We start from the raw sequence: 23,942 nt of genomic DNA, 5'->3' as shown, positions 1-23,942 counted from the left end.
TAAATATATAATCTTAAAATATTATATTATTATTATGGTTATCATATGACAAAAACTAATAATATTATAGAAGAAAAATATATTTATTATTAATTATTAAATTCATATAATAAAAACTAATAAATAAAAGTTTTTTTAAATATAATATTCAATATTATCTATGGTATTTTTTAATTTTTGAATAAAATTTTATTATTATGTTTTTAAGTAAATATTAAAAAATCATAAAAAACAACATATAATAATAATAATAATAATAATAATAATAATAATAATAATAATAATAATAATATGTTTAAAGATATACAATAAAAATTTTAAAATATTAATTTAATATTGAAGATAAGGTAGATTTTTATTTATAAGAAATTATTTATTATATTAAAGATGTTAAAGTATAATAAATATTATATTTTTAATAATTTAAATTTATTTCTAAGAGTGATATTAATTAAAATAAAAAAATTATACATAATATTTTTTTTAAAAATTATAACATAATCTAATGTACTGATGCGATCAAATATTATATTTTTAATAAATTTTATTATTTTTTATTTAGTACATTTTATAAACTTATATAACATTACATAAAATAAAAAAATACATAATATATTTTCATTAAAAATTATAAAACATAATATAATTCAATGTATTAATATTATTAAATATTAAATTTTTTACTTATTAAAAAGTTGTTTTTACTATGTATCTTGAAATATAAGTTAGAAAATAAACACAATTTTGTTATTTTTTAAAAATAAAAAAATATAACAGATATGTTAGTAATAAAAACTACCTATATCCGTAGACCTAAATTAAAATTAAGTAAGTATAAAAATAAAAAAGAATGAAAAGTTGTTGTTAATATTTAGTAGTAATAATTAACTAAAGGAGTAAATACGGAATGCGCATAAGTAAGCGGTAAGATTGGGCAGGGAATTTCTCTTCCTCTTGTTTCTTAGTTCTGTATACAACCGCTTTATTTCATTGTCAATTTCCAAAGACAAACCCACCCTCTCTTCTCTCTCCTTTCTTCGTCTTCAACTCTCTCTTCTCTCCGGCCTTAGCTGATTTCCAAGGCAGGTTTATCTGCCTGATTCTGTTTCTCAATACCTGTGGTTATAATTATTACATGCATCGTTATCCACCATCCTACTCTTTATCTCTCTATCTGTTGATTTCCTTTATCTCTGCAAAATCACAATCCCTAACTTGATCGGTTTCGACTTTTCTCGTTTATGATCTTTTTGGTGATTATTTCTGATGTATCATCGCCCTCTCCAACGCTTGTATCTCAATTTTTTAAGTGAGAGAAGATAATTTTATCTATTTTTTTATGATACGACCTGTTTGGTTCGGAAATTTTGCTGATTGTGAGATAGGTTTTTGGTTTTGTTCGTTTGTGATATCCTGTTGACCAAATGTGTAGTAGAAACTGTGGGAATCACCGTCGATTCACCCCGTTCGTCTTAACAAAACGCGTGTATTTTGTAAATAAACAAGTAAATAAATATTAAGACGGGAAATAAAAATCTATGCATCTTTGTTGGAATAACCGTATCTCCCTTCTGTGTGGAGTATTCTAATCTCTTTGGTTTTAGAAATCATGTGAATTGGGATCCTTGTAAGGTCTTTAGATTTAGAGAGCCTGGATAAACTTCTTAACAAGTACTTAAAAAGAGAAGAAAATAAGATGAATTAAGGAGATAAAATGAATCAAACTTTGTTTATATGTCAAAGTCAAGTTATGCTTCATAACTGTTAAACGAGGGAGTTTTAAAAAATGTTGAGGTATATAGGTTGAAGTTAACTTATGAGAAAAGTTTGAATTATTCTTTTTATTGTATTTTCTTCTCCTGCAAGTATTTGTTAAGAAGTCTATCCAAACTGAGTTATAGTTATTTTTTTTCTGTCATTTTCATCCCCCTCGCTGTATGGGTGATAGATATCATGGTGTTATCATTGTATGTGTTCCTGGGCAAGTACATTTGGTTATTTGAAGTGCTATAATAAGCCTATAGCTATTAGTTTATAACTACTCTGTTTTGTAATGCTTGGTGGAGACATAACATCGCGCATTTTTGCTTAATATCTTTTTGTAGCTGAAGTAAAAAAAAGTCAATTTATATATATATATATATATACACACTTTTTAAGTATATACTTCATATCCTAGCGACATGTTTTGATATCTTTGCTCACATTGTGGTAAGAAGAGTAAATCTTCTGATCTGTGTTTTTAACTTTTTCTCAACTTCTATTGTCTTCATATATGGTATAAGGGTTTGGGGGAGGGTAGACGTGGGCTGTCTCACCTCCACAAGTGAAGAGGTTGTTTCCAATATTTGAACCCCTGACCTCCAACCCCCAAGGCAACAACCTTGCCATTGTGCCGAGGTTCACCCTCATCTTTGTATGTGGTATATTGGGATATTTGGCTTTGTAATCGAACTCTTATTTACTAATTGTTTTTCAGGCATTATGGTTTTGAATATTGGTTGCTCTGGCATATATTATTGGTCCTGGTTTTGTTTAGATTTCCTTAGAATCAATTAGGTTTAGATGGTTTTTTTATTATGCAGGTTTATTGGTGCCGCCGGTGTATTATACCTGCTTACATCTGCATGTACTGGTGAGATTTGCCCGTGTTGGAAAAATTCTACTTCATACTCCCTTTTCCCCACTTTTCTTTAGCAGTTTATCGTTCATGGATCTTTTCAAACAGTTTTAATTATATGATCACCTTTATCTCTGGGTTCATATTATAGCCATAAAATTATTATTATTATACTGGTGAGAACTGGCTTTGTTTGCCTTGGCATTTGCCATGTACAGGTTGTGGAAGGGAATGTGTTTTTTTCATTTGGTTTCTTCAATTACTTTGTCTGAAATCACAGATTATGTTGCAGGGATATTTGAATCTTGGGTTAGTGGGGTGACAGTAGAAATGATGACTTTGACATGAGCTGTTTTGTCAGAATTTATTAGCATGATGATATGCTGTTAAGGATTTTTATATGCCAACTTTCATATAGGAAGAAGAGAGTATATGACATCAAAGATCCTCTGTAATTGGAAGATTTGCATAGGCTTTATTCAACTAGAATGTGCCCTTTAGATCAAGTTCATCCATGTTCCAGGACTGGGGGCTTGTTTGGTATGAAATGGCCTTGCATTTATGCTGAGAATATTGTGGGCATGTGGCAATAGATCTGTCACATTCCAATGTTTAGTGAAGCAAGATGTTGGTGTCAAGTGTGGACTGTTACAGGCAATCTAGGGTGGGATGTGAAATTGTCCATATTTTATCGTGATAGTGCTAAAGGGGTTCTGGGGTGCTGAGATAATGAGATATAGATATTTGTAAATGAATTATTTGCCCCTTGACTTTGTAAATTGCCTTACTCTTAGTTTTGAATTTGACGTTTATGTTACCAGCTGTGGAGGTGTTATTTAGTGGGGCTGTATAACGAGTGTTGCACCAACAGTTTTCAGAATTCACTGCACACTGGTGTGCATTATGGAGACTACAATATTGAACCAATAGTGCATACCATTGATGAGGACTATTGTTCATTCACCCTGAATTGATGATAGCTGGCTTTTATGCTGATGATTCTTGTTGTTCTGCCAAAAAATGGTTTCTCCAATAATGCAGCAACTCATTGCTTGGATTTTTGGATATACTTGTTGGTCTGTTGACAGTGAAACTGTTTAATGACCACAGTTAGTAATCTTCTCTCATGGTATCCAAATATTGATGAATGGATGAATACTAGTGTCGAGAGTGTTGATAATGTGGCCAGAATGCAGGACTTACTGCCTTTTGCTTTACCAAGCTTTTGGGCTGGAAAAATCTTCTTTTTTTGAACTTACTCTTCCTAATTTTTAATTGTTGTCCCTTATTGGGAACAATGGACCTTCTTAAGGCAGACCTCATTTGCTTTTTATACACAACTCCCTTGTCTCTGGTTTGTGAAGAGAGTTTATTATAATTGGATATTGAGACATGCTTTGATTGTTAATATTCTGGTAAAAGGCAATTTCTTTTATTGGGAAATAATCATTTGGGTTTGAATTTTTTTATTTTTTACTTATTCTGATTTGAAAATTTCTTTGTTTAATGCCAAGGCAATAAGCCATGAGCCACATGACTATAGCTCCAAATATGAATGGATTCAGAAATATGCTTGATAAAAAGAAAATATTATTTACAGCATGATTTAATTTGAAAACTTACCTTTTTGAAAGCATAAGCATCATGATAATATTCAGCTAATTGTCTGTCTTGATATTCATTTACTATTCTTTAAGGATTTTATTTAGTATTTTGATTATAGTGAAATTTGAAAATAAACTTGAAGTTTAATTTTTACTCATAATTGAAAGACAAGTTAAATCTGTACTCTTTTCTGAGAATTACAGGTTCTAGTAATTGATTAAATTCTTAATCTTTTTAATATTTTGATGCAATCCATGTAAATACCAGTTTTGAGTAGATTGTTGTGGCACTATAGTATTCTACTGTCTTATTACCTAGTTTACCAAAAAATTGTTTTTAATTTTTTGGAAAAATTTCTGCATGTATAGTGGCCTTTTCTATGCTTACGACGTTGCGAATATCTGAAGACATGTAGCATATGGATTGTCAGAGGCGTGTCCTTTCCACAGTGTTGATTTATTCCATTTAGTTTATTAATGTGTACAATATCTTCAAATGGTTTAATCTATTTCTTTCCTTCTTAAAATGAAATGAACTAATTGAGCTCATTGAGGGTATGGCTCATCCTTCTCATTTTGGTCTTTAAATTATTAGAACGGGGATGATGTGGACTTGGTATTTTCTTAACCATTTTTTTATTATGTTTGGCAAGGGTCTGGTTTTATGCCCTCTTGTGATGCACGAATGCTTCAATATTGGTGACAACTGTATCATACCCCTGCCTGACACTGATACACATATTTTATGTCTCCCTTTTATCAGAACTTCAATGTTTATATTCTAATCTCCTGTATACATTTTTTTTATAGAGCCGTTTATCATCATCATAACTTGAATTATAACACTTTTATTTAAATTTGGCTACAATAATGATTTTTCAATAATTTTTGTAAGAGATTAAAGCATAGTAATAATATGAAAACGATGACAAATCAATGTAAATATCTGCTGTATTTAGAAAAAAAAAATAATGTAAACTTTTCAGTGAACTGTCGACATATGGAAGGCACTTCATATTCTTGTAGTAAAAACTGCTCCCTAGTTTTGTTGTTTCCTTTTCCAGATTTTGTTGTATTTTTTACAAGATAAAAGGGAAAATTTGTTTTTGTGTTTTTCCAATGCATTCATCCTTTAACTTTTCTTATAAGGTATAGATGCTTTTTTAAACCTTTCATTTTTGTTCTTTATTCAAGGTGTGCTCCACAGTTTTTTTTCCCTCCTTTTAAAACAAATTGTCATTTCAGTTTAAATATTCCGTGTCTTTTAGCTGGAACACTGGGTTTGCTTAAATTTTGTGTTCAGTTGGTCTTGTCTTTACTACTGATACTTAATAGAAGGCAAATATAAGAGTATTTTCCTTTTATGCCTGATTGTGCACATAGTTGATTATCTTTTTCTAGTGCAGGAAAAGAATAGAAAATGCTAACATGTGCTGAGTGATCCTTTGTAAACCTTGCCAGGTAAGTCTGTTGTTTGAGTCATCCTACTTCCAATCTCCTCTTTTCAAGTCATATCTGAACCCTTGCTGCTACATATAGAGTGAGAAACCATCATCCATGTCGTTTAAATATCAGCTTTGTCATTTTTTCTCTCCCTTTACTTTCTTTTCTCCTCATCTTTATTTTCTTACCTTAGACTGGGAGGTGATCTTCTGGTGTCAATGAAGAGAGGTATTCTGTAACTTTGGATTCAAGTAGTTGGACTTGTTGGGGCTCTTGGTTTTTGTCATGCCTGAGGAGAATATGAGTGTCAACTGTCTAGTTTCTGTCAATTTATGGAAAATTCCCTAGAGTTGATGATCTGAATCATATTTTCCTCCTCTCCTTCAGAAGTAATTGCTCGTGGCGATTCTCCTCCCTTGATAAAATTGTTGTGTGGCTGGTAATCATGCTTCTCTTTTCATGCATGCCTGTTGATGGTGTTCTAAGTCACCAGGGCTGTAACCTTCCTCTATCATGCAATTTTGGTGGTAATTGGAACACTAACATAGATAAAATAGTTCATTCTGTGAGTATTGTTGTCCTCTTGGCTGATTAAACACATCATCTTGATATCCACTTAGCTCCTATAGCAGTTGATTACTTCTTATTTACTCCTTCAATCTTTTCTTTGGTATTCTTGGCAGCTGGACATGAAGTTTCAAGCTAGGTGGTCTTCTGTAGGCCTAGATCCTTTTGCCCTGTAAGGGATTGAATGGCAAATGATGAAAACTGATGAATAATATATTGGTAATCTAAGGAAATTTTCTATTGACTAGACATGTGGAAGTGCCAGTGGTGGTTGTATATGCTGTAAGTGGAAGAGGAAGGTCAGGCTAGATTTAATTGTAGGACTACTTTTTCTCTAATATAAGTGAGATTGTACTTATACTAAATGTTAAATTGTTGTTTATAGAGTATATGCTCCGTTGCCTTGCAAGACTATCTGGATCATTCTGCAGTATCAATCCCATGCTACTATCAATTTATGTTTATGATTGTAATTATTGTTATTTTTTAAAAAGGTAATATTGTGGACTTGTATTTTCTAAGTTTTGAGTCTCTTTAGTTCATTCTGCTATGAAGCATGGACTCCGACAAGGACACTTCGACACCACCAACGTCTAAAATATAGGACACCAAGACACTGCATATATATATATATAAAAAAAATTAATGTAAGTACTTAGTTTCTTTACAAAAAGATCTAAAGATAAGATAACATTATATCATATTCATCTTCTCAAACAAATATACTAAGTTTTATACTTTTTCTATGGCAATGAGCCTTCCCAAAAAAAAAAAGCATCATTTTTTAATATTTTAAATTAAGATGTACTAAGTTTTTTAAAAGTAAAAAAAATAAAATAAATAATAATACTTGTCTATTTGACATGTATTGAACAAGTGTTTGAGAAGTGTTGGTGTCGGGTGTCTATCACCGTGACACTTCAAACAAGAGAGGGGTTCGTGCTTCATAGATTTCACATGCTCTTGTATATACTTATCTATTATCTTCTCTTACTTCTCCCTCATTGCAATTATCTCCAAACAACTAGTAAATGGTTCATTCTCATGTTTTGACTCTACTTATTTGCCAAGTTCTCAAATTTCTGCTTGCAATGTTTGAATTGTCTCTTGGAGTGTTTACATTGAATTCAGCATCCAGGCAACCCTTTACACTATACACCATAGTTTTCAGTCAAATAAATATTTTAACTGGATTTGGTTAGGTAATATGTATGGTATTGGTATATATTGGCAATACAATGCTGGGCTTTGCCGTTTCAATTCAGCGTGTGGGAATTAGATTATACTAGATACAATACTAGTTACAACTGAGTATTTATTGTTTTTGTGTTGTTGTTTTACATGATGCAGTCATTGTATAACTACATAATTGTAGCTTTGAAGTAGTGTTGCTTGGTTTTGTATTAAATTTGCATTTCATTATTGAATTATTCAGATGCTCTTTTATCTTGCAGGTTGTGATTAATACCTCACTGTCTATTTTGACACCTGAGATTCAAGTGAGTTATGGGGCATAGACATTTATATAGCACATCTCCAATGTTTGAGGGTGAACCTGACCAGAACTGGAATCATATGCATACTGATCAACAATATGTGCACCTTGGTAGTGTTACACAAAATGTCTTATTTTTTCTTGTATTTTGGTTCATTTGCCATTCTTTTAATGCCAAATATTTCTTGGCCGTGTCAATTCTGTATCAATTATATTGGACCTCTATTGCAGGTAGGACTACTGCCTCAGACAATGGTTCATTTATTTATCCTTTGGAGAATATGTCGATAGATAGCATTTCTTTTCCATCTCATTGGAACTCTGTGACAAGGTCAAATGGATATCCATCCACAAGTCTCAACGTTGAAGGACCCCCTCATCAACCAGATGCATCGGGCACTTCTCATGATCATATTATGCATTCATCAAGTGCTGGAACCTTTTTTTCAGCGTCTGAAAATTATGCACACCAGCCTTCTAATTCCAATTATGACAGACAAGCATTCTCTGTTATTGATGGTGGTTTTGTTGATCTTACAATGGGAAATGGACGAGTGCCTCACAAGCGAAAGAGCCCTGGAAACCCTTCAGTCTGTGAGAGCGGTAGTACAAGTAGATACTTTAATGCTGGAAATGCAGCTGATCGTCCTTCATCTTCAGAATTACGGCCAGAGAAACCAAATGTGGATTCTCTATATATGTCCTGGGATCATGTTAATATGGCACCCACATTCAGAGGTAGCAGCCTTTCGATTCGGGGTGAGGGCTCTTCAAGGAATGTGAGGAGCCGTTCTTCACTTGATTTGGAACCCAACCTGGCTAGAACCCATTTATCAAGTACTCATTCACACAACCCATACTCTGCTGGTCCACCAATTGACCATTCTAGCACTGTGGATCTTTCAACTCAACCTCCTGGCACTTTGACAAGGGATTGGAGCCAAATGAACATGTGTCCTGCTCATGGAAGAGTTTTATCATCAGGTTGGTTTGTAATTTAGTTCAGAAATACACATTCTATTCTTCTTTATTTTTTGGTCTGAATTGATCTTTTGGATTAAAATGCAGATGCAAATGCTTTTAATCATGAAGCAAGTCATTTCCTTATTGGAAGTGGTTCTAGTAATGCTCCTGTAGATGTTGGGGTTTTTAATAATGAATTTGGTACAGGCAGAAATCCTAGTGCTCCTCAATGTTTTCAGAATAATTTGACTCAAACTGCTAGGGGAGTTCGCAGTAACTACTCTCAAAGATCTGCTCCAACTTTTAGGGCTTCTTCAAGCTTTCGCTTGGGTCATGTGGCACCTTCTGATGATGGGTTGCATATGGTGGCTGAAAGTTACTCTTCTAGGCATCTTAGGCCATTGACTACCATAGGTTGGCGGAACAGTGATAGAAACGGAAGGTCAAGGATGCCTAGTGATAGATATCGATCATTGGCTGATGAGGTTGGGTTCAATGATCGATTTTCCTCAGAGGTATCTATAAATATCTTAATTCTCAAGAGCTCTGTTCTTGTGTGTAATGATTTGAACATTTGTGTTCATGTTTTTGCCCAGGTTCCGTTTTAGCTATTAGCTTAATTGAGATGTTTGGTTAGCTAGCATATTTTAGGCATGTTGGTTCCAATAAATCCTTTGTCCATTGGACTAGTTGCAATGTTCACTAATATCAGCTAGATTGTGGTTTCTGGCTGAAATACCACTGGCAGACTCGAATTTGTTTTTCTTATTGGGGTTTTTTAATTAAAATTTGGTTTTATTTTTCTTACAGGGTTTCATGATTGTTGATCGCACTTCACTGTATAGTTCTAGGAATATGCTTGATCAGCATAGAGACATGAGGATGGACATAGACAACATGAGTTATGAGGTAATTATTATTGTTTCTGTGTTATAATTAATATTACCTCCTATTAAATCCTGTTTAATTATTTGGATGCTGGGCTCGTCCAGGAACTACTTGCACTTGGAGAGAGAATTGGCCATGTGAGCACAGGTTTGTCTGAGGATTTGATTTCCAAACATTTGACAGAAACAATATACTGTTCATCTGATCCAAGTCAAGAAGAAGGAAGTTGTGCGATCTGTCTGGTATGTTTTATTCTACCATTCCATCTCTAAACGTCCATCATTAAATATGTAAACATTTATTCCAGAACATAATTGTACTTTTTTTCTAAATAAAATAAATCTTAATGGAGTCCAGGGGTTTGCGTCTTTTAGTTGGTACTTGGTATATAGTACTAATTTTCTTGTTCCGTGAGAATGGGGAGGGGTGAAGCCGTTGAAGGGACTCGTTAGGTTCCATATTGCGGAATTAACTTTTTTTTTTCGGGGTAATTTTGAACACATTTCTGTTTACCTGTCTTCTCGGGTTTGTTTTTTCTTATGTGACTATGACATTTTTCACTATAGCCCAGTTGGATAAATTTTTAGAAAAGTAAAAAAAAAAAATTGGTATAAAAAATAAGTAAAATTTTTCTCATAAAATAAAAACAAATTGTATTTCTTTATTTTTAAGTTGCTCTGAGAAACACTCTTATTTAGCTTCTTTAAAATTTGAAGAATATAAGTTTAGTTTTCTTTACATCTGTCGGAAGTTTAGGTGTTTCTGGGTAGAATACTGCGATTTTTGTTGATCCGTGTTGAAAATTGCAGGAAGAATACAAGAACATGGACGATGTTGGGACACTGAAAAGTTGTAGACATGACTACCATGTGAGTTGCATTAGGAAGTGGTTATCTATGAAGAACGTATGTCCAATCTGCAAAGCTTCTGCTTTGCCCGAGGACATGAACGATAAATAAATAATTTATTCATTCTACTTTAGTTTAACGTATATCATTTTGTACATATATTTGGATATTCCTCGAAGCGGAGAAAACAGACTTGATATTATATGTTGTAATAGGAATGTTACTGCATGTCAATGGATTCGTTGGCTTCGGCTTCGCTCTTAATTTCGTGAAGCCTTGAAATTGCTACTTAAGTATTAGAGGTGATTCGATCGAACCTTGAAAAGATCGTCGAAGGCTGTCCACTTTACAATGTAGCATCCCTCTAGAGTAAGCTCCTAAAATGAGTAATTAAATTAAATTTTAATTTAAATACAATGGAGTTTTTACTCCTTGTAATTTTATCAACTGTGGATATAGAGTGTCATCTCGTTATTGAAATAAATAATATTTTAAGAACCGAATAATGAGTTACATGAATCATTTAATGCTATTTAGTTCAATTATAATTTAAGGGATAAATAATAAATATTTAAAATTAGTAAAAAGTTTAATAAATAACTTGAATAAATTTCACAACCTTATCTCATCGGATCGACAGCCGTGGAGGATGGACTTCTGGGAAAAGAAATATTTTAGTAATATTCCTTTGAATAATTTTTTTTTCGCGGTTGGTTTACTTTTATTATAATAATTAAAACAGTTGTTTTATAAATTTATTAGTTGTAGAAATAATTTAAATTTTTAAAAATAAATAATTACAAGGAAATTTTTAAAAGTGTTCAAAGAGCGTATTATTAGTATTTCTTTTGGTAAAAAAACAAGATTCTTCACGATTTGAGTTCATATATTACCAAAATGGATCACAATATTTAACGATTAAGAAGTAATTATAGATCTTTACTCACAAAACATTATTTGTTTTGTTAGAAAAAAATTATAAATAAATTTTCATAGCATCCATGAATTGAATTCTATAATTGTTAATAAAAATAATTCTTACAAAAAACAAAATTTTATATTTAAAGATCTTAAAGACAGTTTCTTAGTCTCCAATTTATGTCATGTGCGATCTGATATCATGTGCTTGCAATGAACGCCAAGGTTAAGACGACGCAATTGACTATTTGACGTCTAGAATATTCTGGACCCACCATACACACCACCCCTTACTTTTCTTAATCCTTCCTCAAGGAAAACAAGCTTCTAGATTCTTCTATGAACCCTATATAAACAACCCCCTCCTCTTTCTCATCCACCATCCCTCAATTGCCATCTTCAATTGTAGTCCACAAAAACAGAACCCCCCCAATCTTCTTCTTGCGCTTACCGAATACCACAATCACCATGCAGATCTTCGTGAAAACCCTAACCGGCAAGACCATCACCTTGGAGGTGGAAAGTTCCGACACTATCGACAACGTCAAGGCGAAGATCCAAGACAAGGAAGGCATTCCACCAGACCAGCAGCGCCTCATCTTCGCCGGAAAGCAGCTAGAAGACGGTCGCACGCTTGCCGACTACAACATCCAGAAGGAGTCCACACTCCACCTCGTCCTCCGCCTCCGCGGCGGCATGCAGATCTTCGTCAAAACCCTAACCGGCAAAACCATCACGCTCGAGGTCGAGTCCTCCGACACCATCGACAACGTCAAGGCCAAGATCCAGGACAAGGAAGGCATTCCGCCGGATCAGCAGCGCTTGATCTTCGCCGGAAAGCAATTGGACGATGGAAGAACCCTCGCCGATTACAACATCCAGAAGGAGTCGACGCTCCATCTGGTGCTTCGCCTACGTGGAGGAATGCAGATCTTCGTGAAGACGCTTACAGGAAAGACGATTACCCTCGAGGTTGAGAGTTCTGATACTATTGATAATGTGAAGGCGAAGATTCAGGACAAGGAAGGGATTCCACCGGACCAACAGCGTTTGATCTTCGCAGGGAAGCAGCTTGAGGAAGGACGCACTCTTGCAGATTATAATATTCAGAAGGAATCCACTCTTCACCTTGTTCTTAGGCTCCGTGGTGGCCGTGATTGAATCATCTTGTTAATGATGTGTATTTTCATTTCAGTTCCAACTATACTTTCTAAGTTTTATATAAATAATACTCCTGATTAATTGCTAATTGTCTCCGTTTCTATGTTAATTTTTTTAATTTAATGTGGATCTACAGAAGATTTTAGTCTTTCCTATACAGAAAGAGTGAATCTCGTTCACACGTCGTAAAGAACGTTGTGAAATTTTGTGACTCATTTCTCACTTATAAAGCTGCATATAATTTTTTGATCAGTTTGAAACGTAAATGCAATCATCAATGCATTCTTGCTCGCTTGAAAATTCGACATGTGTTTGAGATAAACATGGATATGCTATAATAAAATTTAGTCAGGAATAAATACGAAGAAGGAAGAACCTAAGCACATTTCTACCGGTATCAATTAAACTATTGCCATGCTAAGGATATAAAATCATGCAAATAACTCAGCACAAACTAATTTAAGATAATCTATTCTATTCAATTCAATATTATAAAACCAACTCCATTATTGTTGTGTAACAATTTCTTGAACGTAGATATTCTGATATCCTAAGGGTGAAACTTGGGGTGAAATACTAAAATTTATCACAAAAGAGGTGATTGGGAAAAAAAATAAAATGAGATATAATAAAATTAGAATGTAAAAAATTATTATTATTATTATTTAAATCTTCTACTAAAAGAATTTAAATAAAATTAACCACATTAGACGCTTAGACAAAAACTATATCTCCTTAAATAAGACAAGTAACTTCAACAAAAAAATTTTAAACAAAAATGATAATAAAAGACATTTCAGCTTCAGTTAAAGGAACGTGTCAAGTTATAATAGGTCAATAAAGGAAATCGGTACCCTTCTAACCGCCTAATAAATTTTTAGTTTAAACGTGTCGTCGTTTACCAAGGTGACATAAGAGTTATCCCGTGGTGTCGTCGTGGCAGTTCCTTATTAATCCATGAACGACAGAACAACCTCTGTCGCTTTGATTGAGCAGAGGAGGTGGTTTCATTTCTTGGCGCCTTGGAAGAAATTCAAAATCCGAGAGAAACCACAACGAAGTTCTCCCATCTCTCTTGGCAGCGAAAATGGATTCAACAGAAGAAGAAAACTCAAAGCGGCATTGGTCCCTCGAAGACTTCGAGATCGGTAAACCTCTCGGTAGGGGCAAATTTGGCAGAGTCTACGTCGCCAGAGAACTCAAGGTTCCCAATTCACACTTTCTTTCTATTTTCATTCCATTTTTCATATTATTCCAGCTTCTCCATACATGTTAGGTTTTCAACTACCTGAAAATTTTAAATGTTCACTTACTTAATGCTTTATATGAAAATTTCTTGAATGAACACTCATCTTCGTTACTTACTTGAGGTGCAGATTTTTGCTGGATGGTTTATGTATTTGAATTTGAATTTGATTTTCAGAGCAAGTTTGTTGTGGCATTGAAGGTTATATTTAAGGAACAAATTGATAAGTACAGAATTCGTGATCAACTGAAGAGAGAGATGGAGATACAAAGCAATCTTCGACACCCCAACATCCTGCGTCTTTATGGTTGGTTCCATGATGCCGAGCGTGTTTTCTTGATTCTTGAGTATGCTCATAATGGAGAGCTTTACAAGGAGCTAAGAAAAAAGGGTCATCTCACTGAGAAGCAAGCTGCTACGGTAATCCTTTTCTCAAGTATCTGCTTTTGTTTTAATTTCAGAAATTTTCATTGGTTCTAGTTAAGGCATTTCCTCAGACTACAAAGCATAACTCATAGAGAATAAATTTTTTGATATCAAATAATGAGAAGTTAATGATGATGACTGCAGCGGTTGAACTAATTGTAATGGCATGCTGTGGAATATGGAATTACAGAGAAATTGATTGGAAACTTTCGTATGTAGTGATTATGATAATTATACATTGTTTAAAAATGAAAAGATCATAAAATTGTTTTAGGATTTTTCTCAAAAGCAAATAATAATTTAAAAAAAAATAATTTTTTTGCATCATGGAATTACGTTATTTTGAGATTAAAAAATAGACCCTCTATTCTATGCTTCTTTCTTCTCCTTTATTTTGAGGCAAGTCTTTCTTATTACGAAGACTCTAACTCTTCTTTTTATTTTGAAAATTCTAGTATATGTTGAGCCTCACAAAGGCGTTGGCTTATTGTCACGAGAAGCATGTTATTCATAGGGACATCAAGCCCGAAAATTTGTTACTCGACCATGAGGTAAGCTAAAGTATCGTTATTTTCCTCCCTCTTATACCTTCCTTGCTTTTCTTCTGCTAACAATTTATTTTTCTGCACTGTGTTAACTTATGGCAACAAGCCGTTAGAAATTGAATAGTCACAGAAGATTAATATTAAATATAAAACATCGTGCACTTCAATTCAGTCCTGTTTTCTGCCACATTCTCCCTTTTGGTAATCTTTGAAAACTTAACTCTCATGCATGAAATTTTCACAGTTGTTCGGATGGAATTTTATCTGTCATACTTGTTACCTTTTGCTCTCCAATGCTCTTCCTTGCCCCGCTCCTATGCCAAAAAAGAAGTCTAAATGAAAGAAGCTTTAGACTAAAATTATTACTTGATTGCAGGGTCGTCTTAAAATTGCGGACTTTGGTTGGTCTGTACAGTCTAGCAGCAAAAGACATACCATGTGTGGAACGTTGGATTATTTAGCACCAGAAATGGTTGAAAGCAAAGCTCATGACTTTGCAGTTGATAACTGGACTCTGGGTATCCTGTGTTATGAGTTCCTCTATGGTGCTCCTCCATTTGAGGCTGAGAGTCAAGCTGATACCTTCAAAAGGTATGGAAGTGTGCGGGCCTTCGTATGTTTAGTTAAATAAATGTTGCTCTTTTAATGTGTATGTAATATATTTAGCTTTGTGTAGGATAATGAAGGTTGACCTAACATTCCCTTCCACCCCTTGTGTTTCTTTAGATGCCAAAAATCTTATTAGTCGGGTAAGTTCATATCTGAGTATTCGTATCCTACCCAAAGCAAATTCTTTCAGTGAAAAAATCATTTGTTTACTTATTTTTCTGACATCAATCTGTATATTGGGTGCAGCTCCTGGTGAAAGACTCTTCACGAAGGCTCTCTCTTCAGAAGATAATGGAGCATCCTTGGATAATAAAGAATGCAGATCTTATGGTTATCTGCAAGTAGTATCAACTTTTGTCACATGTTTTGGCTATGGCCACGAGGGATTAAGATTGAATTCTGTATATGATGTATTAAAATGCCAGCATATAAGTGTTTTGCAGTGTTCAAGTCTATCATCAAGTTGAAAACTCGCTGTGAGGATTAGGATTGTACATCTGCCTATTTGTAATAGTTGTAGGTGAAATTTCTTGCAGTTCCTTGTGCAACTAAACCAGGCCTTACGAAAGATTTGTACAAATATTTTGACAGCTTCTGACTTAATTCGAGTACTGAATGTGACAGCTCAGATTAAATATTTCCTCTTCAATTAGTAATTCTCAAGTGGTGATTGTTTGAACTTTGAATAATAAAGGCGAACAATGTTGATATTTTATCTTTCTTTTAAAGAATTTAAATGAAAACATGATTTTATAATTCAATTCTGACAACTGTCAATTTAGGATATTTTCTGTTCATGATGAAATATGGATTCTAATTCTAACTGAGCGGCTTAAAAGGGTGTTGCAATTCTAAAACTAAAAGCGAGTTAGTCCAATATTTTACCTGTATTATCGTTATCCGATTTCTTTCACTGTTTTTCAAACAGAGGAACAAAAATTGTGCTGTCTACCTCAAAAAATCCCTAAAATTAAGGGAGCAACGGGTGGATCAGTGAAGATTCTTTTTCTCTTTCTGCACTTCCTGTTTATCTGATATCTGAAAATGAGAAGATTAAAGACGGGTGTTTTATAAAAAATTTAAAAAGAATAAAATAAAAGTCCATTACCATGAATTGTTGAGAACTGACATGTTTTATTAACTCATGCCTTTTCTCAATACAAATTCTATTGTTTTTATCCCCTTTTATTTGTGTAAATAATTCATGGATATTTTAGTTGATATTAGATTCTACAAACCAGTGGAATGCCCTTCTCTTTCGTTCACTTCATGCTGTATCAGAACTTAGAAGTTGCGTGACTGTTTGGAGTGCCTTATTAATGGTCACATGAATGTGTCTTGTGATTGTTTGCACATTTACTAGTCTTGAAGTTTCACCATCTCTGATTATTGCAGATTGAATGGCGTTGGATAGCCAGAAAAATTAGTAAAATCTGATAGAATTTACAAGATTCAAGGGTGGTTGTTGGATGAGATAAAGTGATAGGGAGGGATTATTTATCTAAGATCAGTTAGTATATGTGCATTTGGTAACACATTGAGTGTAGAATCCAAGCTATGTTAACGCAGAAGCTGTTACTGGTTGTGCTGTTATAAAAGTGGTTGTTGATATTTGCCTTTTGTGTCCAAATCCATGAATCTTAGACTTTTAACTAGGGCTTGTTTTTATCATGTTATTTAAACATCACTTGGAAATGCCATATGTTTTGATGGAAAAGTAAGAACAATAATACCTGAGAAGTACCATATGTTTCAAAGGCCAACACTACTTGCTGCTACTGTGCTGTGGCATAAATTTTAAGGCTTGAAGTTTCACAGCTCCCAGTTATTTTGGACCTAAAATGTAATATACACCATAAAATTTTCAGTAGGAGGGTTCCTCGAATCATCAAAAATTATTATCAAAAGAATATATAATAAAATATGAAAACTACCTTCTATTGGTGTCGTGGTGTAGTTGGTTATCACGTCAGTCTAACACACTGAAGGTCTCCGGTTCGAGTCCGGGCGACGCCATTTTTCAATTTAGCTGATAATATGCAATGTTAATGATATGCATCAACTTTTTTGTACCAACAAAATTTTTTTAAGTTGTAATTATATAGTTATCTATTAGTATAAAAAAGTTAGTAGCATGATTAGGGTTTTAGATATAAAAATTTTATTATTAGTTTAAAAATTAAATTTAGAAGCGATGGGGTCTATAAAAATGTACTCATTATTATTAGTATTATTTTAAATATAATATATTGTTTAAAAATTATATGCACATAAATATATAATTAATTAGGTTAATTTATTAATTTTTTGAAGATGAAGAAAGACCTTACAAGACAAGGGATATGATCTCTATCTCCATAGTCAAAACTCAGGGAATGCTTTAGCCACATCCAAATCACTGAAAGTAAATTAACTTTAACCTCATGTTAAATCCACGTTGTAAGTAAACTTATGTAGCTAATTATGTAGAAAAGTAAAATAGTTAAGAAATAAAAAGCATGAAAATAAACTAAAATAGCTTCTTTTTTCTTTCACAAAAGCTTTTTACAAGTAAAAGATGAAAATGAGTTGTATTTGAAAGTAAAATTTGAGATTAATTGTGTATTTTTGGTGTAATAATTATAAGAAGTATGAGAAAAATGCTATGTTGCAGCATGATGATGATGTAGAGAAAAAAAAAGGTCAGTAATATCGTAAAACTAAACATTCAAATATGAATATTTTCACATTGAACTTTGTGGAACGTTTTAGAAGATGTGAGTTGAAATATTCAACTTCCAATGTCCTCATGTTAGTATTGCAGAAGTCTATATAAAGGCTATGGGCTGTTATTTATGTAATCTTTTGTTATTTTACCATTTTCCTTAATTTTCTTTTTGAATTGGATTTTAAGATTACGTTAGAACATATTGCAAGTTGCTAACACCTTCTATCTCTTTTTTCTTTTTTCTTTGTTATGTTTGGTTGAATTTCGTAAGTTAATATATTTGGACCTTGTATGATTTTGTTTTACTTAATCTTACTTTAGATTTTGTAATTCAATTATATTGTTTATTTTTTACTTAATGTTTGATTTAATTGACCATTCAATTACATATATTTGAAGAGATTTAAAAATTATGCTAATGAAAACAAGTTTAATCATCGTTAACTTATTTGTTTTTCAGTAAAGAATCTAGCCAATCACTGCTGGGTGCTGCACTCACTAATTTAAATTTAAGAAATGATTTTTATACGTTTCATTGATATTATAATATTATTTATTTTGGAAAAAGAAATATAGTACACGTATATTAAGAAGTAGCTTTGTATATATAATTTGATTATTCAACAATAAAGATATAAATAATGATGTAAAGAAAGAATTAACTAAATCATATAAATTATCTGTATGTATTACAATAACAAAGCAATAGATTAAATAACAAATCTTCCGATGCCCGTCGACACGATGAAGCGGTCTAGTCACAGCCTATCATTAACGATGCAAAAGATCAAGATTAATTTAATTGTTTTTCTTTAGTTATAAGAAATCCTCAATATTAGATTAATGGACTTAAAAAAAATTATCATTGGTGACGAGCTGCTTAAATAATTGAGACATTTAAATTATTAAGACTTGACGGGTAATATATATATATATATATATATAGATTGTGATTCTCTTACACATCAGACAAATGGTATATGACTTCTATGAAATCATTATGAGTAAGAAAACTAAAACGCTAAAGATTAAGTTAATTAAAATATTTTGCAAGATTTAAGCTATCTGGACAGCAATTTCTTTTCCTTTTAAGCTTCCCGTGCAAACAAACACCTAGAATATATAACTTATGAAAACCTCTAGAACCATAAGATAATGTTGAATAATTCTCTTACCTTTTTATGTTTATAATTTTTTTAATCATTGAATTTTGTATTTTTAAAATAATAAATACAGAAATATTTTTATTTAATATTGACTTTAGAAATAAGATAACAATCTTATGAAAAGATATAACAAAGCTAATACATGTTAACTTCAAACTTCCAACCACAAACAGTCGGTTCTAAAAAAATGAAAACATATGATCCCACAATTGGTCACAAAATGTCAATGGTCCTTACTCTTATATGCTTTAATAAGAACCAGGTGTTTTTTTTGTAGTTGGTAAATAGCAATTTCTGTGTGAATATAATTGGTACCACTAGTAATGAGGAATGACATGGTACTCCAATTTGAGAGGCTATTATCTTCCTAACATCTTGTACTCATTGAGTTACTTTCTTTGTTTGTTTTTAATTCGTTACCACTTAACATCATAGTGGCAAATACCTTAAAGATGAATGGCCAGAACGTCTCTTAAACTTAATATTATTGGATTTTTTAATTTAGTAATTACATAAGGCAAAGGACTTAATTGACAAAATTTCAACTACTAATTTTTGTTAATTTATTTCATGTTTCAAATCCCAAGATTATTGTTTCCCCTTAATTAGCTGCTCAAAATATGAAAGTCAAATCTTTTTAAAACTATTCAAAGTGAATCAATATAATAATTCAATATGTAAATTATTAAATTATGTTTTTGGGGTTAGGGCATCGCCATTCCAACCTTCCCAAAAAGTCTTTAGTTAGACATATTGATCTTTTGCACAGGATCATGCATATCACCGTATGATCACTTGCCATATTATGCAACAAATAGGAATATCGCATACATAAAAATTTGAGACCACCATATATATATATATATATATTAAAGGTAGACACATTAGCCCGTAATAATGCCTATAAAAGGAAGGTAGGAAATACATGTAAAGGGTTGACTTTCATTATTATATTACATTTATTGTTCAAAACCGAATCTTGACTTCAACATCGGAGTGCCTTTTGCAGGTACCTTTCTCACGCCAGCAACAACTAAAAAGACGTCATCACTGCAGATTAGAGACTTAAAGATTAGTGTTTTCCAAGTAGGAACAATATATATATATATATATATATATATATATATATATATATATATTAATGTTTCCAAGTAAGAACAATATATATATTTGAACATATTTATATACACTGATAATCTCCTCAACCTTCTGCCTTATCCCTGGTCCAGATAATCAGCAATGCATTTGTACTAATAATTAACCGAAAACAACTATGCCTGATTAAATTGTGAATATCATAATTAATCATTGCTTTGATAATGGTGATAAACTTGGGAGTTTGATATCAAATCCTTTCCGGCAAGAAGCTCTCAACCTATATAGCAAAGACTCTTCTAATCGATTCAATTCTTGTTTCGTCTCCGGATCATTATTATAACTTTTTTTTTCTATTCACTGTCAATTTATATGTTGATTAAACAAGGATTTTATTTTACCAATAACTAATAGTGAATATGATGAAGCATTATATTCTAGACACGTGTGTTTAGATAACGATTAATTAAATATGTGCTTATTCAATAAATTAATATTACATAAAAAATTTATACCATAAAATTAACTATGAAATTTATACACATAAATTGAAAAATTATATATAAAAATTGATTAAAATGAATTAAAAAAAAAAACCTACAAAGAAGTCTTAAGTTCTTTTAAACACTCCCTTTATCCATAATCCATAATATAAGCCCTAGTTGCAGCAGTGCATGTATATGTGGAGTTTGAGTGGGTCCATGAGCTGGATCAAAGGTCAAAGAAAGTTGCGTAGTGGAGAGTGCACCGGCCGGCCGGAGGCTTTAGTTCTACTCTTCCAAACCAAGCTAATTGGGTTATTCTCTCAAACACACCTCTATTTAAAGCCTTCCAATTTCCCCCTCTCACATCACAATTCACCAACTCAACTTGAGGGATCGATTATATGGCCAACACTACCACCATGCTTCCTTCTAATATCTGTTTCTTCCTTTTATTGCTTCTCCTACACTTTCATTTGGGTACGCTAGCTATATATGCATCTAATTTTCTACTTATTACTCTTTGGTTAATTTTTTTCTACTTTCTTTGTAACCTGACAATTTGGATATAATATGGTACACATTATGGATAGAAACGTACACATTCGATTTTCTTGACTTAATAATTATATGTTTTATCAAAGTTGAAAGGTATTACTCAATTGATCATGGACATTCAATATTCATTAGTCCTACGCATTATTAAATATAATGATATATATATATATGTGTGTGTGTGTATAGAAGTTGCACTAGTTATTTTTTAATGTCAAGTGTGTATATATGTATATACATATAGGGAAGGGCCAACTTCAGTTGAATTACTACTCCAACAGCTGCCCAAAAGCGGAAGAGATCATAAAGCAACAAGTCACACAGCTGTATAACAAGCATGGAAACACTGCGGTTTCGTGGGTTAGAAATCTCTTCCATGATTGCATGGTCAAGGTACAAGATTTATTGTTTCAAATTAAGAAATGTACACACATATATATAGCAAGATAAATAATTTTAATTAATGAATTGGATTCCCATGCAGTCATGTGATGCATCACTATTGTTAGCGACGGTGCGTAATGGTGTAGTGTCGGAGCAGACGTCTGAGAGAAGTTTTGGTATGAGGAACTTCAAGTACGTAAACACTATCAAAATGGCTGTGGAACAAGAATGCCCCTCCGCAGTCTCATGTGCTGACATTGTTGCCCTTTCTGCTAGAGATGCCATTGTCTTGGTCAGTTTCATCAAATATATACAAGTGTTTTATCGTGTGCATCTATATTTCTCTAATTACATTAATATGTTTTTGTTTGACCAACGAATTAAAAAAGTAAATAATAAATTAATGACCAAAAGATTACAAGAATAATTTATGATTTATAACATGTTTAGATTTTTGTTTAAAGCACTTAGATTCATGTTTACTTCCATAATTTTTTTCTTAAATTGTGTATTTTTAACGTGTTTTTTGAACATTTTTAATGTATATTACTGAGAGTAGTTAGGAGGTCCAAGCATCGAAATGAAGACAGGGAGAAGGGATAGCAAAGAAAGCTATGCAACGGTGGTGGAAGACTTTCTCCCAAACCACAATGATTCCATATCCTTAGTGCTGTCTCGTTTTCAAGACATTGTTGGCATTGACGTTGAAGCCACAGTCGCTCTTTTGGGTATAAAATTCTCATTCACATACGCTCTGTTACATATCAACTTACTGACACCTATTTCCAAAGTCAAAACATAAATCTAAGTGCCTTTTATTACTTAAACGAAATTAACACTCCCTTGGGCAATTTATATGGACACATGCCTAACCTTTTAGGCACAAACCCAGAAAAAAAAAACTATAATTCGTCGTATAGCTGTCATGATTACGTCACACTAGGCCACTAATATGAAGCTTAATCGTATAATTTATTCCTTTTCGCTAATTAAATTATTCTGCTGCTTCTATTATATAATCAACATTTTGATACTCATTTTTTATTGTTATTTTATAAAATTAAGAAATAATTATTTTTTTACAATTTTATTTTAAAAATTAATGTATGTTTAGTTGAAGTATGTGTTTTTCTGCATCAAACATATAAATCAACTGGTAAAAACTATTAATTTGTAGTCTTGAGTTTTTTTTAAAAAAGTGTCTTTTTGTAATAGTTATTTGATGAGTTAAATTTAAACTGTTTTGTTGGTTGATTCAGGAGCTCACTCAGTGGGAAGAGTTCACTGCAAGAATCTGGTGCAGAGATTATACCCGACAGTGGACGAGACACTGGACCCTGCACACGCTGAGTACCTGAAACGTAGGTGCCCAACACCGAATCCCGATCCAAAGGCTGTTTTGTACGCAAGGAATGACCTGAAAACGCCCATGATCATTGACAACAACTACTACAAGAACATCTTGCAACACAAGGGCCTTCTAACTGTGGATGAAGAACTCGCCACTGACCCAAGAACCTCACCTTATGTCCAAAAAATGGCCAATGATAATGAATATTTCAACCAGCAGTTCTCAAGGGCAATTCTCTTGTTGTCTGAGAACAACCCTCTCACCGGAGATCAAGGAGAAATCAGAAAGGATTGTCGCTACCTCATTGCCAATTAGAATCATATGCATAAGCTACCCTTTTTGCATAGATTGTAATGCACAAGTTAAATATATGTGTGCAACGACGTAGTGGGTCAGGGTTAGCATAGTCTGTGCCATAATAAGCCATTGGGCCTAGCCTTATATGCCCATGTTTGCTTCAAGTTAAGTTCATATATGTTTGGACAAAAAGCCTGTCATGTTCTAATCAGTTGACCAAAAAAATGTTTACAAATATTTCCTTTAATCTCGTATATCTATCATTAAATTTATTAATTTTTATAATAAAATAAACTAATTTTACTAAAAAAATTTAATCAAAATATTATGTAAAATTAATGCAATACTAAATAAGTTAACCTAAGTTATGTTTTCAGATACAATTATCAAATAACTAAACATCAAACATATCATATGTTAGGGAGGTTTGCAAGTTGATTAAGTAAATAGAAAATAACAATTCAAAAATAATAAAATTAATAATAATGATAAGTATATCAACCCTTCGGTTCAATTCAACAATAAAAATTGTTATATGTTACTTATCATTAAATTTGAATTTTTTTTACTCT

General features: G+C 32.5%; 4 protein-coding genes and 1 non-coding gene across 23 annotated transcripts; all 5 read left to right on the top strand.

The window, feature by feature from the left end:
• Nucleotides 1-950: 950 nt before the first annotated feature.
• On the top strand, nt 951-10,879 carry LOC113871176 (probable E3 ubiquitin-protein ligase ZFP1). 19 transcript variants are annotated; one of them, XM_027508066.1, is made up of 10 exons: nt 951-1,082; nt 2,586-2,635; nt 6,351-6,533; nt 6,620-6,728; nt 7,689-7,840; nt 7,961-8,713; nt 8,798-9,207; nt 9,503-9,601; nt 9,685-9,822; nt 10,390-10,867. In XM_027508066.1, the coding sequence occupies exons 5-10, from the start codon at nt 7,741-7,743 to the stop codon at nt 10,537-10,539; spliced, it is 1,650 nt and encodes a 549-aa protein (XP_027363867.1). In that variant the 5' UTR covers nt 951-1,082; nt 2,586-2,635; nt 6,351-6,533; nt 6,620-6,728; nt 7,689-7,740; the 3' UTR covers nt 10,540-10,867. The 19 variants fall into 19 exon arrangements, with proteins under 19 accessions (XP_027363867.1, XP_027363868.1, XP_027363864.1 ...); XM_027508065.1 differs by lacking the exon at nt 2,586-2,635 and adding an exon at nt 6,055-6,106 and having other exon boundaries at nt 990-1,082; XM_027508068.1 differs by lacking the exons at nt 6,351-6,533; nt 6,620-6,728 and adding an exon at nt 6,790-6,881 and having other exon boundaries at nt 990-1,082.
• A 795-nt stretch (nt 10,880-11,674) lies between these two features.
• On the top strand, nt 11,675-12,748 carry LOC113870939 (polyubiquitin 11-like). The gene has a single exon (XM_027507516.1). The coding sequence runs from the start codon at nt 11,815-11,817 to the stop codon at nt 12,505-12,507; it is 693 nt and encodes a 230-aa protein (XP_027363317.1). The 5' UTR covers nt 11,675-11,814; the 3' UTR covers nt 12,508-12,748.
• An 846-nt stretch (nt 12,749-13,594) lies between these two features.
• Nucleotides 13,595-15,754, top strand: LOC113870796 (serine/threonine-protein kinase Aurora-3-like). Its single transcript, XM_027507261.1, has 6 exons — nt 13,595-13,711; nt 13,931-14,173; nt 14,635-14,730; nt 15,101-15,315; nt 15,401-15,473; nt 15,580-15,754. Exons 1-6 carry the CDS (start codon nt 13,595-13,597, stop codon nt 15,676-15,678), a joined length of 843 nt encoding a protein of 280 aa, XP_027363062.1. The 3' UTR covers nt 15,679-15,754.
• Nucleotides 15,755-17,275: 1,521 nt separating this feature from the next.
• TRNAV-AAC lies at nt 17,276-17,349 on the top strand. Its single transcript has one exon. It is a non-coding gene; the product is annotated as a tRNA-Val (tRNA).
• Nucleotides 17,350-21,187: 3,838 nt separating this feature from the next.
• LOC113870794 (peroxidase 21) lies at nt 21,188-23,388 on the top strand. The gene is made up of 5 exons (XM_027507255.1): nt 21,188-21,263; nt 21,583-21,731; nt 21,823-22,014; nt 22,282-22,450; nt 22,982-23,388. Exons 1-5 carry the CDS (start codon nt 21,188-21,190, stop codon nt 23,386-23,388), a joined length of 993 nt encoding a protein of 330 aa, XP_027363056.1.
• Nucleotides 23,389-23,942: the final 554 nt, after the last annotated feature.

Source organism: Abrus precatorius, unplaced genomic scaffold, assembly GCF_003935025.1.
Source record: "Abrus precatorius isolate BTA unplaced genomic scaffold, Abrus_2018 Scaffold7, whole genome shotgun sequence".
Taxonomy (NCBI): Eukaryota; Viridiplantae; Streptophyta; class Magnoliopsida; order Fabales; family Fabaceae; genus Abrus; species Abrus precatorius.
The sequence above is the reverse complement of the archived record's forward strand: the minus strand, read 5'-3'. Positions and strand labels throughout refer to the sequence as shown.

What these genes read in the sequence shown, in the direction of transcription:
- LOC113871176 (XM_027508052.1), top strand. Translation starts at nt 7,741, where the DNA reads ATGGGGCATAGACATTTATATAGCACATCTCCAATGTTTGAGGGTGAA. An exon ending in TGGAAGAGTTTTATCATCAG is followed by an intron (nt 8,714 to 8,797) that starts GTTGGTTTGTAA and finishes ATTAAAATGCAG; the next exon opens with ATGCAAATGCTTTTAATCAT. An exon ending in GAAGTTGTGCGATCTGTCTG is followed by an intron (nt 9,823 to 10,389) that starts GTATGTTTTATT and finishes TGAAAATTGCAG; the next exon opens with GAAGAATACAAGAACATGGA.
- LOC113870939 (XM_027507516.1), top strand. Translation starts at nt 11,815, where the DNA reads ATGCAGATCTTCGTGAAAACCCTAACCGGCAAGACCATCACCTTGGAG.
- LOC113870794 (XM_027507255.1), top strand. Translation starts at nt 21,188, where the DNA reads ATGGCCAACACTACCACCATGCTTCCTTCTAATATCTGTTTCTTCCTT. An exon ending in TCTCCTACACTTTCATTTGG is followed by an intron (nt 21,264 to 21,582) that starts GTACGCTAGCTA and finishes ATATACATATAG; the next exon opens with GGAAGGGCCAACTTCAGTTG. An exon ending in CTAGAGATGCCATTGTCTTG is followed by an intron (nt 22,015 to 22,281) that starts GTCAGTTTCATC and finishes TACTGAGAGTAG; the next exon opens with TTAGGAGGTCCAAGCATCGA.
- LOC113870796 (XM_027507261.1), top strand. Translation starts at nt 13,595, where the DNA reads ATGGATTCAACAGAAGAAGAAAACTCAAAGCGGCATTGGTCCCTCGAA. An exon ending in ACGTCGCCAGAGAACTCAAG is followed by an intron (nt 13,712 to 13,930) that starts GTTCCCAATTCA and finishes TTTGATTTTCAG; the next exon opens with AGCAAGTTTGTTGTGGCATT. An exon ending in CTGAGAAGCAAGCTGCTACG is followed by an intron (nt 14,174 to 14,634) that starts GTAATCCTTTTC and finishes TGAAAATTCTAG; the next exon opens with TATATGTTGAGCCTCACAAA.